The sequence below is a fragment of the Rhinopithecus bieti genome, unplaced genomic scaffold (genome assembly GCF_001698545.2).
Source record: "Rhinopithecus bieti isolate Rb0 unplaced genomic scaffold, ASM169854v2 scaffold_56845, whole genome shotgun sequence".
NCBI classification, from domain to species: domain Eukaryota; kingdom Metazoa; phylum Chordata; class Mammalia; order Primates; family Cercopithecidae; genus Rhinopithecus; species Rhinopithecus bieti.
Window position 1 is genome coordinate 691,376 of NW_016823722.1, and position 14,069 is coordinate 705,444.

At 39.1% G+C, this 14,069-nt stretch overlaps 1 protein-coding gene across 1 annotated transcript; it reads right to left on the reverse strand.

Annotated features, from left to right (window-relative positions):
• Window positions 1-528: 528 nt before the first annotated feature.
• LOC108521774 (ADP-ribosylation factor GTPase-activating protein 2-like) lies at window positions 529-2,653 on the reverse strand. The gene is made up of 4 exons (XM_017861726.1): window positions 2,237-2,653; window positions 1,832-1,884; window positions 1,215-1,351; window positions 529-1,108 (listed from the first exon to the last, which is right to left on the reverse strand). Exons 1-4 carry the CDS (start codon window positions 2,271-2,273, stop codon window positions 973-975), a joined length of 363 nt encoding a protein of 120 aa, XP_017717215.1. The 5' UTR covers window positions 2,274-2,653; the 3' UTR covers window positions 529-972.
• Window positions 2,654-14,069: the final 11,416 nt, after the last annotated feature.

Sequence of the window (14,069 nt, forward strand, 5' to 3'; positions counted from 1 at the left end):
AGCTCTATGCCAATCAGTTATTGGATGATGCCATTTCAGAAAAGGGGCATGACTTTGAGCTAAGACAATTCCTGTGAGGGGCTGACATCTCAGGGCTTTAGGCTTGCAGTTCCCCAGAATGGAAAGCTGAGCAGAGCCTCACAGCCTCACAACATCCAGAGCGACTGAAATATGAGGCTGGAGGTCCAGCAGCCATCTTGAAAGGGTGAGGCAAGGCCGGGCACGGTGACTCATGCTTGTAACTCCAGCACTTTGGGAGGCCGAGCGGGGCAGATCACCTGAGGTCAGGGGTTCGAGACTAGCTTGACCAACATGGGGAAATCCCGTCTCTACTAAAAATACAAAATTAGCTGGGCATGGTGGCAGACACCTGTAATCCCAGCTACTCAGGAAGCTGAAGCAGGAGAATTGCTTGAACCCAGGAGGCAGAGTTATAGTGAACCGAGATCGCGCCATTGCACTCCAGCCTGGGCAACAAGAGCGAAACTCTGTCTCAAAAAAAGAAAGAAAGAAAGAAACCATAGCAAACCCAGTGGTTCTGAAACAGGATTTTCTGCCCAAACTGAGGGCATCTGAAATGTGGGTGGATACTTTAGGGTATTACAGGGAACACAAATGGCATCTCTAGACAGGGATTAAGGAATTAAGGATGATACTAAATGCACCTCAATTCTCAGGGAGGTCTGGAAAAATAAACTGTCCCATGACTCAAAGTGCCATCAAGAAAAACCACCCTGGTCTCTTGAAGATACTGAAATAACACCTGATCCTGTGTTTCATTCATACAGCTATTCACTCATTCAACTCACTGAGCACATACCTACTATGCCAAGCACTGTATTAGGGACAATAAGCCAAGCGATCTATTCAGACTTGAAGACACAATAAGCCTAGAATCCCAAACTGCTGGGAAGGCCCCGCAATGGTTCCCAGGAAACAATGGCATCTCCCTGCCACAGCGGGAGCTGAGCCTCACCTTCGGGATACCAAGCCCATGCCCAACCTCTCTGCCTGCTCTCGCTTCTTCCCTTCCAGATTCTGTAGCTTCTTCTCCTCTTTCTTACGATCAATCTGGAGCTCCTGGTAGGCCAGACGCATGGAGGCGACCCTTAGAGGGAACAAAGGTGTCAGTGGCCACCACCTATCCGGACCTGTCCAGCCTGCCCACCCACCAAGCCCCACACGAGCCTGAGGCCCCAGCAGCAAACACTCACATGGACTCCTCCGCCTGCTTCTTGGCATCGGCTGCCTGCTGCTCACGGAGCTTCTCTGCTACCTGGGCCTGCCGCTCAATCTCACTGAAGCTCTGGCTGCTCACCTTCTGGGCCCCAAGGCCTTTCTTGGCACCCAGCTGGGAAGAGAATCATGTCAGGGGCCTTCCCAATCACACTCTCCTCAGACCCCTCCCAGGCTCGGGCACTGTAGTCACACCCACAAGGAAAAGGCCCTTCTTAAAATTTAGGGTAAAAAATAGGAGCCCAACCAGCATGGCCAAGAGAACAGTGCTCCGCTGGAACTGGCCATGGGCAGCTCGCACAGCCCCGGCACAGCCCAGACCTGAGGATGCCAGTTAATGCTGACAGGGCCGAGTATGTGCCAAGCACTCCGCCAAGCACTAGATGCGCTCCATCTCACCGACCCTTCCCAGGAGCCCTTGAAGATAGGCTTTAAATCCCTTTAAATCTTTAAATCCCTTTCACAGGCAAGGTTCGGAAAAGCACAGTACCTTTGCCAAAGTCATACAGCTGGTAAGTGGTAAGGTCAAGAGGTGAACCCAGGTAGCCTGCACCCAGCCCCTAACCTTTCTAACATACCACCTCTCCCCACCTACCCCTTTCTTAGCTGCTGCTGGCTTCTTCTTGCCAATGATGGAGCTTTTCAGTTCTGCATGAGAAAGGGGGTAGGCATGAGCTAAGACAAAGGCAGCTCAGAGGCAGTAGCACGCCATGCAGCTTCATGGCAATAGCTCCTAAGAACAGCTTCAGGCAGGGGAAGGCAAAGCTGCCAGCACCAGCTCCAACCAGCGGTGTCCAAGCCAAAGACAGATGTGGCTGGGGTACTTACTGGCGCCCAGCAGAGTGAGACAGGAACCTAGACCTGAAGCACCAGAGACACTCAAAGTCCCTGAACCAAAACAAAGACTGCGAGGCAGGGAGCAGATGTTGAGCACCAGGCTCAGCTCCTAAAGCAGGAAGCTGCGGGCAGGGCCTGGGCTCCCCAAGCAGCTGTCAGTTACCTCTGGCAGGAAGGGCCCCTTTAGCTGACAGATACATGGACTCTGGAGGAGAAACAGACTTGTGGCTAACAAGAGGCCCACCCCAGAGCCTCCACAGAGCTCTCAAGCCCAGCAGTCTCTATGAAGCGCTGCTTCAGACCAAGCTATGCCAGCCTTCTCATGGATCAGTCTGACAGTCACTCTACTGGGTTCCAGTCCCAACCCCCAAGAGTCAACAGAACAAACCGAGGTCAGCAAATGGACTGTTCACCCTGAACCAAGTCTGAAGGACACTAAGGAAAATGTAGAAAAGAGTTAAAGGACAGGCTGGTAGACTGGCTAAGAAAGAACAATGTCATCTCCAGCTATCGGCAGCTCCGAGCTGTCCCTCCACCCCAGGAAATGCACCAGACAAGCCAGTCCTGCCTCAGAGCCCAGGAACAGGTNAAAGAAAGAAAGAAAGAAAGAAAGAAAGAAAGAAAGGAAGAAAGAAAGAAAGGATGAGGCAAACAAGTGGTGATGACAACCATATGCTAAGCCTCGGTGGGCAGAAAGAAAGGAGGATCTTGAGACATTGATAATATTGTGAAGCCATTTCACCAACGCTGGACTCTAGATTTCTTATTATGCCATAAATGTAACTTACTATTTGCTGAAATTACTATCTATCTATCTAGCTATCTATCTCTGATACATTGTTATCATTGTTTGCCAAAAACACATGCATAATAGCAAAAAGAAAAATATGACTATATTTGCCAGTACCTTATTTTCCAAGATCCACCCTATGTCTCTCTCCTTGCAGGCAATAGTTTGTGTAGATACTAATATACTATTAATAACATCTTTTTACTTCCCTAAGAAGTCCTCAAAGTCTCTCTCCATTGTGACTACTCAGCACCCATGGTATGCCACAGGCATGTCAAAGATCCTGTATATTTCCTTTGTTACATTTTTCTGTACTCACTCTTGGGCTCCCTTATTGTTTCCTGTGTATCAGCCAGTTCTTCCCCCAATTCTACCACTGTAAGTCATCTGAGAACAGGTTTTATATCACAGATTACATTTGTGTCTTCCTCAGCTTAAATGTGTAGCAATATAGAGTATATAAAAGTGATTGATCTGGCCGGGCGCGGTGGCTCAAGCCTGTAATCCCAGCACTTTGGGAGGCCGAGATGGGCGGATCACGAGGTCAGGAGATCGAGACCATCCTGGCTAACACGGTGAAACCCCGTCTCTACTAAAAATACAAAAAATTAGCCGGGCGAGGTGGCAGGCACCTGTGGTCCCAGCTACTCAGGAGGCTGAAGTGGGAGAATGGCGAGAACCCGGGAGGCGGAGGTTGCAGTGAGCTGAGATCCGGCCACTGCACTCCAGCCCAGGTGACAGAGCAAGACTCAGTCTCAAAAAAAAAAAAAAAAAAAAAAGTGATTGATCAATGTTTGTTATAATAAACTACGGCTTTAATAGCACCATTGTAAATATATGGTAGATCTTCAATAATATGATAAGTAATAAGGTATTCTGTCTCTTAAAAGAAACAGAATAAAAGGAGTATAGAATTAGATCGTTAATCCCCTTGGAGTGAGCCTTCATTTAATGAAGGCAGACTGTATTTGTGCACCCTACTCCCCTCTCCTGGCACCTAAACCATCCAGACTGAATATTGTGCTTTGTTGCAAATGCCCTTTGAGAGCAAAAGGAAATCAAAGGCAGTGACCTGATGTGCTCCATAAATGATCAGTACGGAGTTCTTATCAGTAGTGAATAATGCACAGACAACAAGGAGGGGTGGTGAGAACATTTGCTTCGTACATATGTATGCAGGGCGGCTACTCTGCAAGGGCCCAAGGGCAAAGTGCTATAAAGACCTTCAGACAGTGACCTTGGCCTGACTTTTCTCAACCGTTCCTTTTAAACTAGATATGAGAACTTACCAGATGACTCTGAGTGCCTACATTCGTAAGTGAGGAAGGTAGAAGGTGAGCAGAAGGGTGCCCACCTCAGTACAGGGGCAGCCAAGGACAAAGAGCCTGAAGCTGTTGATTGCGACACCATCAACAACAGCAAACCAGTATTCTTCAGCCAAAACCCATTTTCCAAGCTCGCTTGCCAATTTTATTAGCCCATTTCTGCAGAAAATATGATCTGAAGTAACACTTCCATGCTGAGGATTTATTGGGAGGTATAATGGTTGAGAAGAAAAAAGGGCAGAAAGAGAGAAAGAAAATCCAAATTGGCAAGTAGGTTTTCAAAAACAAAATATGTCAGATAAAGAAATCAAGCAAAATGGGTCAGATGTAGAAATTAAGAAGTACTGTAGATTTCCTGAATGTCTTGTCATAGTTTAAAATTTTAATCTTCCCACACTTCAAGAGTTATATTTAGAGTATTTGGCATGTGGCTTTTAGTTTAGGTTTAAGGAAGCCTTTCCTGAGAAATCTGAGTCCTACATTCAGAGAAGAGTTTAGTGATAGATCTGAGAGAGGAAGAAGAAACCAAAAAGACTGTCACTTTTCTGGATGCCACATTCTGGTTCTCAATACAAAACCTCCTTTTACAAGACATCATATATATATTATATATGTATATAATATACGTATATAAAAGATATTATACATCTTATATATAAAGTACATATATCTTTATATATAATCATATAATATATAACATGCATATATTATATATTAATGAATTATAATATCATAACAGTATTAAAATAATATATTTCATGATTATGTTAGACTGATATATACCATTATTAGAGTGATATACATAAGGATATTATTGGTATTAATTTTTTTATATATTATGATATTATTTATATTATATTAATTATAACATGCATATATGTATGTTATATATACAAGTTATATATTTAGAATATATATGAGTGTTCAGTATATATTTATTTTAATTATATATATATATGTTAGAGTGATTGCCTAAGCAGTATATATACTGGTCAAATTGTGATGCTTAATACTTGTTGCTGCAGTGGATACATCATAATCCAAAACTGCAGCTATTTGGCATAATCTCTTTAAAGTGCTGAAGAACACTATCCAACCTATGGAATAAACCAAAACCTTAAAATGAAGATGCACACTTTTACTTTTACAATAACACTTTACTAATTCCAACAGCACTTACTGAGGAGATAAGAGATGTCCAACAAAGGAACTGGTACCCAGAATATAAACTCTCAATAAAAAAATCATTAGAAAATGGAAATGGACTTGAACAGGCACACTTACCAAGAGAATATAAGATGCAAATAACATATGAAAATATTTTCAACATCATTATTCATTAGGGAAATAGAAATTAAAGCACAGAGATAAGTGTCAGATACCTAGCATATAGCTAAATTAAAAGGGAGAATATTAAGTGCTAGCCAAGCGAGGCGCGCCGACCACAGAAGGAGGTGAGAATTTTAACCTATTGCTGGTCTCTTTCCTTTTTCGGCTGAATTTTCTAGTTAAGTTGGATCCAGTTGTTTTTTAAATTTCAGATTTGTATTTTTCAGTTTTAAGAATCTCCTCATATGGCTCTTTTTAATAGTTTTGTTTCTCTTCTGGATATTTTCCTATCTTTTAATTACTAGAAGCCTATTTTACTTATTTTATTAAGAAAGCTAGCATAGTTTTGTATTATCCTTTTGAAAAAAACATCTGGTCGCATCTCGGGGTTGACTCAGTTGAAGTCTTCTAAGAATGAGCAAATTTGAATTGGATCCAGCATGTTGTGAGACTCGGAATTCACTGATTTTCTTTCTTTCCTTTTTTTTTTTTTTTTTTTTTTGTTATTGGACAGAGTTTGCCACCCAGGCTGGAGTGCAGTGGTGGGATCTCAGTTCACTTCAGCCTTACCCCCCTCCCCAGGCTCAAGCGATTCTCCTGCCTCAGCCTCCCGAGTAGCTGGGACTATAGACACGCCCCACCACACCTGGCTAATTTTTTTTTATTTTTATTTTTAGTACAGACAGGGTTTCACCATGTTGGTCAGGCTGGTCTTGATCTCCTGGCCTCAAATGAGCCACCCTCCTCGGCCTCCCAAAATGCTGGGATTACAGGCATGAGCCACGGCGCACAGCCTGCTATTTTTCTTGAAAGGATGTTGATGTTCTGTTTCAGCAGAGAATTATTCTGGTAGGGCTTAAATTGCAAACTGTTTCTGAGGAAGCAGGCTAAATTTTAGTTTAATTCTTTTATTTTTAGATATTCTTGCACAAGCATTTGTGTTTCAGGGAACAGTCAGAGATTTATGGAGAGGGAATTCCTGCACAGAATTTGGAGTCAGTCTTCTTTGACTGGTGTATTAGTTTTCTGGGCAACTGTAACAAAGTATCACAAACTGGGTGACTTAAACAACAGAAATGTATTGTCTGGAAGCCAGAAATCCAAAATCAAGAAATGAGCAGGGTTGGTTCCTGCTGAGGGGTGCAAGAGAGAGTCTGTTACATACTTCTCTTCTAAGTGATTCCTCGTTTAGAAGATGATTCGCCAGCTGGAGATTCATCAGCAATCTCGGTGTCCATGGCTTGTAGATACATTGCCCCAATCTTTGCTTTCATCTTCACATGGGATTCTCCTTGTGGCTTCACATGGTCTTCTCTCTGTGCATATCTGTCTCTGCACCCAAATTTCCTCTTTTCATAAGAACACCTGTCATACTGGATTAGGGCACACCCTAATGACCTCATTTAAACTTCATTATCTGTGGAAAGACCTTATTTTCAGAAGATCACATTCAGAGGCACTGACGGTTAGGACTTTAACATGTATATTTTTAGGATACACAATTTAACCCATAACAGATGGATAAAGCAAAAAGGGCCATGTGAATCAGTCCTTTAAAGTCCAAGAAGCTGCAAAAATCAACCTAGGAGAGAGCTGGAGGAAGCCTTTGCCATTTTAACTCCTCTCTGCTACAACGTGGCAGAAGAACAGCATTCAAAAGAGGTAGTAAAGGAAAGTAGAAAAAGACCAGATCATGCCCCTGTTCCCTCTTTAAAACAAATCTGGCCTTTTGCAGAAGGAGGAAAAGGCAGAAAGTATTACAACAAAAAGCACTCCGTTTTCAAATTGGTGTTCCTAAAGTAAATGTTTCTATTTGTATATCAAAATAGTGTTTCTCTTATGTTAAGAATCTACTTTGACCACAAGAATTCAATTTTTTGTTACAGTAATTCATTTCAACACTAATTATAAATCTGATTTTGCACACAGATTGTAATTAGCCTCATATCTTTAAGTGGTTACCAAAAAAATATTTAGGAGAATATTGCTAGAATTTTTGCTCCAACCCAATAACAAGTAATTTACTTCCCAAGTTAATTTCACCTTTGTTTTTAGCCTGAATATAGAGGGGCAAAAGGAAACGTAATTCCTTTTGATACATGAAACACATGTACTTAGCTTGGGCCTTGACAAATCTTCATTAAGGTCTGTGATTTAAAGATGCCACAAGCCTCTTGACAAGTGTTAGCTGAATTTACAGCATTCTATCAGATAGTCCTGAAATGTAAGGTGCATTATTATCATTTCAGAGGAAATATTGAAACACTCAGATATAACTGATAACTTATTTCCTTGGGAGTCACCTATAATTAATATTCTCATAGGTAACTCCCTGAACATAGTGCTGCTGAGTTGAGATTTCCAAGAAAAAAAAAGACATTACGTATATCAAACGGCTTGGTCTACAAAGGTTCATTTGAGATATCATAAACCCTAGAGTCAGAGATTCTGTAACTCAATATGAACAAATAGAGAGAAACATTGGATAAATTGAGAAACTGCAATGCAGCATCCTTAAGCAATTATGTCCTGAATTTCCCTAATTCCAGGAAGTTTTGATCCCTTTTCTTTATAATGGATAGATTCAGCAATAAGAGTAAAACTGTACTACATTTTGGACACTGTGTACACCAAAACATAAGTCAGAAGTGTTTGGCTTGAAAAACATTTTACATAACGATATTTACCAATGAGAAAGTTCCATGCAATGCACACAAGGGGTAACTATTTTTGCTGGATGAATTGACTGAAGGCTTCTATTTTTGGGGTGCTACGTAATGAATACTACAGTCAGGAACTTCCTCGAAGGGCCCAAACTGCAATCTTCTAGTTGCAATTTTGAAAAAAATGGATGTACTTTTTATATATCTTATATTGAAATTAATAACGTTTTGGAGAACAGAGTTGAAGATTCTATTTGAAACAGCAAGAAAACATAACAATTTCCTAGGAATGGCTGTTAACAAGCAATTACCTGATTGCTCTGAAAGAATCATAAAACTTTACAGAAGGCCATAAAAGAAAACTTGAATAAATGGAGAAATATATCATAGTCCTAAATATGAAGACTAAATGTTGCCAAACACGACAATTCTTTCTAAATCAACGTGTGGGTTTAATGCAATACAATTAAAAATAGAGTGGACTATTCTTTTACCTTGACAAAGTAATTCATACGTTTATCTACCAGAGTAAATGAGCAGGAATATTGAAGGAAACTATGCAAAAGAATGATACTAAAATCAGAACTCCTTGTGTTAATTATATAAATTGCAAAGTATAGTAATGAAAATAGTGTGATATAAGTAATCTTAATAGCTAATAGGAACTGAACCTCAGAAACAGACACAGGAATTTAATAATAATAAATTTAGCATCACAGATTAGTTGGAAATAAATGCTAATTCAACGACAGAGAAGTTAAATAAATTTTGGAATAAAGGCTTAAAAAGAGTTTTATGACAATTCTTAGCCAAAATGAAGATAAAACATATATTTGATATATGGATGTATTAAATATAAAAACAAGTGTCATCAACATTTTAGAAACTCTAAAACTACATCAGTCTGATTTTCATAATAGCAAAACTAAAATTAATCACTAGGAATACTCACTACAACTTATTGTGCCAAAAATATTTTCTAATCAACAAACATGTAAGATTTGGAAGGCAATGAGCATCTTTCTGACTTCTTGATGGTCTTGGGCCAAAAGTCTATCACTCAAGGTTCTCCCAATTTCTCCTTGCAAAACCTTACAAGTCACAGAAAATAAAATTAAAAACCATGACTGACAGCCAACTTATTACTAGAATCCTGGAGAAAATTTTACCAGGGTATTTAATTTGTAGAACTAAAATGTCAAACACAATTGGCAGCTGACCCTGAAACAAGCTTTGTTCTTTCAAAAAGAACAGGCTTCCTAGCCCAAATGACAGCAGAGTTTGGTGTGGGAGTGGTGCCAAATGACACTTAGCACGTCCCCCATGCCTGTCATCTATTCAGAAATCCAAAGTTGACGCCAAGCAGGACACAAGGCATTGCCCTCCACCCCGGCTCCTTGGATGGCCCTCCACCAAGCCCGCTGTGATGAGACCATCTTCCAGAGAACCACAGGAAATTCAAGAGAGGCAGCTGTCCATGTCTTTGCATCCCAGAAAATTCTGTAATAGGGCTACTGAGGGCTTACTGTCATGTCTATGTAACACATCTTCATTATCCTATATTAATTATTATCAGAAAAAGTCATCATATAAAATGAGTCCATGGATAATAGGAAACAAATTTTCACAGTGTATGGTAATGAAATAATTTGATAGGGACTTCATCTTGTGAAATACAACCACAATGTATCAAGATAATGCATAAACATTATAGTAGAAAAGGTAGAATGTTTTGGTAATACTTTAATGTTCAAACAAAATTATTTTACAATTGCAGCCTGAATTTTACGTTTGACATTCAGAGCAAGATCTTATAGTAGGATCCATTTTTTAACTAAAATGTTAATTTTTACAATAATAATCAATTCACACGTACTAGTAGAAATAATACAGAGAGATCTCACGTAACGTTTATTCCTAGTTTCACCAAAGGTAATATCTTGCAAAGCAATATCACAACCAGGATATTAACTTTGATGGAAACCGCTGATTTATTTGGATGTCTCCAGGTTTACTTGCATTCATTTATGTGTATGTATATATTCTGTTCTGAACAATGTAACACATATATAGATAGAAGCATGTGTTCATCACCCTGTCAAGGTATAGGGTAATTTGATGACCATAAGAATCCCCTGCTCCTGTTATGCTTTGTTAACCTCTCCCCTAGCCCCACCTCCACTCCATCCTCACTCTCCCAGCCTCTGGCAGTCACTAATCTGTTTTACATTGAATTATTATTTTTTTCACTTCAAGAACATTATATAAGTGGAATGTTACATAAGTAGAAGCAAACTATGTGTATCATTAGTTTTTTTTCATTTTACTGCTGGGTAATATTCCATGATATGGATCAGGGTCCCCAACCCCCGGGCCATGGACTGCTATTGGTCCACAGCCTGTTAGGAACTAGGCAACACAGCAGAAGGTGAGCAGCAGGCTAGCAAGCAAAGCTTCCTCTGTACTTGCAGTTGCTCCCCATTGCCTGCATTACCGTCTGAGCTCCACCTCCTGTCAGATCAGTGGTGACGCTAGAATCTCATAGGAGCACAAACACTACTGGGAACTGCACATGCAAGGGGTCTAGGTTGTACACTCCTTAGAAAAATCTAATGCGTGGTGATCTGTCATTGTCTCCCATCACCCCCAGATAGGACCATCTAGTTGCAGGAAAACAAGCTCAGAGCTCCCACTGATTCTACATTATGGTGAATTTCAAAATTATTTCGCTATATATTACAATATAAATAATAGAAATAAAGTACACAATAAATGGAATGTGCTTGATTCATCCCCAAACCATCCCCTACCCTGATCCGTGGAAAAAAAATTGTCTTTCACGAAACCAGTCCCTGCTTCCATAAAGGTTGGGGCCAGCTGACATGGATGTCTCACAGTTTGCTGAAGAACATCTAACCAGGTGTTCTAACTGCCTGTTTTGGGTTATTAGAGACAAACTTGCTATAGACATTTTATACAGTGTTTGAGTGAACATAAGCTTTTATTTCTATGGGACAAATGCCCGTGACCACAATGGCTGGTTCACATGGCAGTTGTATAGTTAGTGTTACAGGAAACTGTCAAGCTCTTCGTCAGAGTAGCTGTGCCAGTTTAGATTCCCACGACCAGGTGTGAGTCACTGGGTTTCTGTGCATCCTCACTGGCATTTGTTGTCAATTATTAGTTTTTAAAATTGTGTCCAGTTCGATAGGTAAGTAATACAGGGTAGAAGAATTTTGCCCACTTTATTCTTTAATTTTCAAAATCGTTTTATTCTAGGGTCTGTAACTTTAGATATAAACCTTAGAATAAGCTTATCTATGTACAAAAAAACTTGCTTGGATTTTGATAAAAATTGCATTAAACCTGTAGAACAACTGGAAAGGAAGTGACATCATTACTTCCTTAGTTGAATCATCTAATCTATGGAAATCTAATCTAATCTATCACCTAATCTATGGAAAAATAGGACTCAGTTTTGCTAACATAGTTGTTTAATAGTTTTGCCAAGACCCTCTCTCAATCTTTTCCTATGTAAATACTTCCTCTTGAATTTTTATCATGTTAACTATATATATTTTTTTCATTGTTAATAAACTAGTAAACTAGTCTAAAATGAAACATCCTACTTTGTTATAATTTTGTTTCTATAATATTCATTCTACAACATGATTTTTATCTACTTTATTAAATCCCAAATCTTTTACAAGATTCTAAAGTTTATTCTCTGAAGATGTGGATTCATACCTACATTATGTTTTTGGGATATGCATATCCAAAAGCCACAAAAATACTCCCCAAAATTATCACATGACCCAACAAAGGAGTAGCTGCAAGAGGACTACAGAGTGAGTGGGGCTAACTCTTCATGATCAAATGTTAATTGTCGGGGGTTGAGTAGAAACCTTGGGTTTAGAAGAGATCACTGTTCAAGGACCGTTTCTTAAGCTTTTTGTGGTGAAGGGCTAGTTTTATCTTCCTCCAGTCCACTGATAATCGATAATTTTACAAAATGTAATAATGCCACCATGAAATCAAATAATTATACAATTACCCAAATATTTATTCCCAATTTCTATACCTTTCTCATCTCAGGCTGATGATAAACAGTTCACAGACCAATATGAGCATCTGGACCAACCTTTGAGAAACACAGAATTGGAAAACCTTTTCATTCCATGATGACTTATAATTTTATTACGTAAGTCCTATGGTCACTTGTAGTTTAAATTACTGTATTTCAGGCATCCATTTCTACTGTTTCAAAAATGTTAAAGAGTCAATGGAATTCGGTGAACATTTTACCTCAATCCAGCCAAGTTGATGTAGATGTACCTCTGGGAGACTGGGACAATTGTTTCCAAAGTTGGGACATCACCAGGGTTGTAGAGATGATTTTTTTAAAAATCCCACACAATTATTTGAGTGCTACTTGTCTAGCTGATGCTCAGACATCCTATTATTTGAAATTTATGATGAGAAAAGAATAGGAGAAAAGAAGAAGCACCTGAAGTGACAATGCATAGCGTACTCATTCTAGGTAAGTGCTAGATGCCATTCTGTCAATTTGTTGCTTGGATATGACAGCAGAAATCATGCTGCCTATACTTTCTTGGAAACTATTTTGTAATCTTGCACTGTAGATAGTGAATACTGTCAAGGGTAATGCAGTCACCTTGTCTGTTAACAAACATTGAGTTTCAGTAAAATGTTCTTTCTCCCTGGGGGGAGTAAAGAGATGGAAAATAGAAAACATGGGAAATAAGTATTATTCTGGTCACTCTGGGTAGAAAACCCTTCATATATTAAAATAAATAAAATCCAAAGTTCTCAGAAATTTGTAAGAATGAAAATGAGATATCCGTCGATAAAAGTAGTTTAGGACATGTTAGGCAAATTGCAACAGAAAACCAAAAAATGGCTTTTAAAGCAGAAAACAGTTCAAATCTCATTGATAATCAAAGAAATAAATATAAATATGACAACATTTTGTTTTGCCTATCAAACTGTCAATTTATTTTTGGAATAAAATAGAGTGTTTGCAATAGTACCTATGAGAGGTGTTTTAATTGTTAACGATGAATGTTGAAAAAAATCCTTGTTAGTGGGAAATTATCCAGTCTATTAGACAAACAGCCTTATACATCCTTATTCCTTTGGCCAGTAATATGAATTATGAACTAAGATTATAATCAAAGAAGTACAAGAGTATTTATATACAATGTTCATATTTAACTTATTTATATTATTAATGTATTAGAAATATTAATAATCATTAATGTGCTCAACACCACTAATCATCAGGGGAATGCAAATCAAAACCACAGTGAAATATCATCTTACCCATTTAGAATGGCTATTACCAAAAAGACAAAAAATAACAAATGCTGGTGAGGATGCAGAGAAAGGGGAATGCTTATTTACTGCTGATGGGAAGGTAAAGTAGGATAGCCATATGGACAACAGTAATGGAGGTCCCTGAAAAGCTAAAACTAGAACTACTATATGATCCAGCAATCTCACTGTGGTGTATATATTCAAAAGAAGGGAAATCAGTATACTGAAGATACATCTACACTCCCATGTTTATTGAAGTACTTTTCACGATAACCAAGATACCATCGACATATGAAGAAAATGTGGTGTATGTACACACTGGAGTGTTATTCAGCCACAAGAAAGAATGAAATGTCACTTTCAGCAACATGGATGAAAGTGGATGCCATTATGTTACGTGAAATAAGCCAGAAAAAACATTGCATGTTCTCACTCGTATTTGGGAGCTAAAAAGGTAGATCTCATGGAGGTAGCAAGTAGGATGGTTGATTACCAGAGGCCAGGAAGGGAGGGGCAGGGAATGAAGAGAAGTTAGTAAATGGGTACAAAAAC

Excerpts from the sequence above, each read along its gene's own strand:
- LOC108521774 (XM_017861726.1), bottom strand. The coding sequence starts at position 2,273 with ATGTATCTGTCAGCTAAAGGGGCCCTTCCTGCCAGAG. Across the intron at positions 1,885-2,236 it reads AGGGGCCCTTCCTGCCAGAG|AACTGAAAAGCTCCATCATT; the intron begins GTAACTGACAGC and ends TTTCTCATGCAG. Across the intron at positions 1,352-1,831 it reads CAGCAGCAGCTAAGAAAGGG|CTGGGTGCCAAGAAAGGCCT; the intron begins GTAGGTGGGGAG and ends TTCTCTTCCCAG.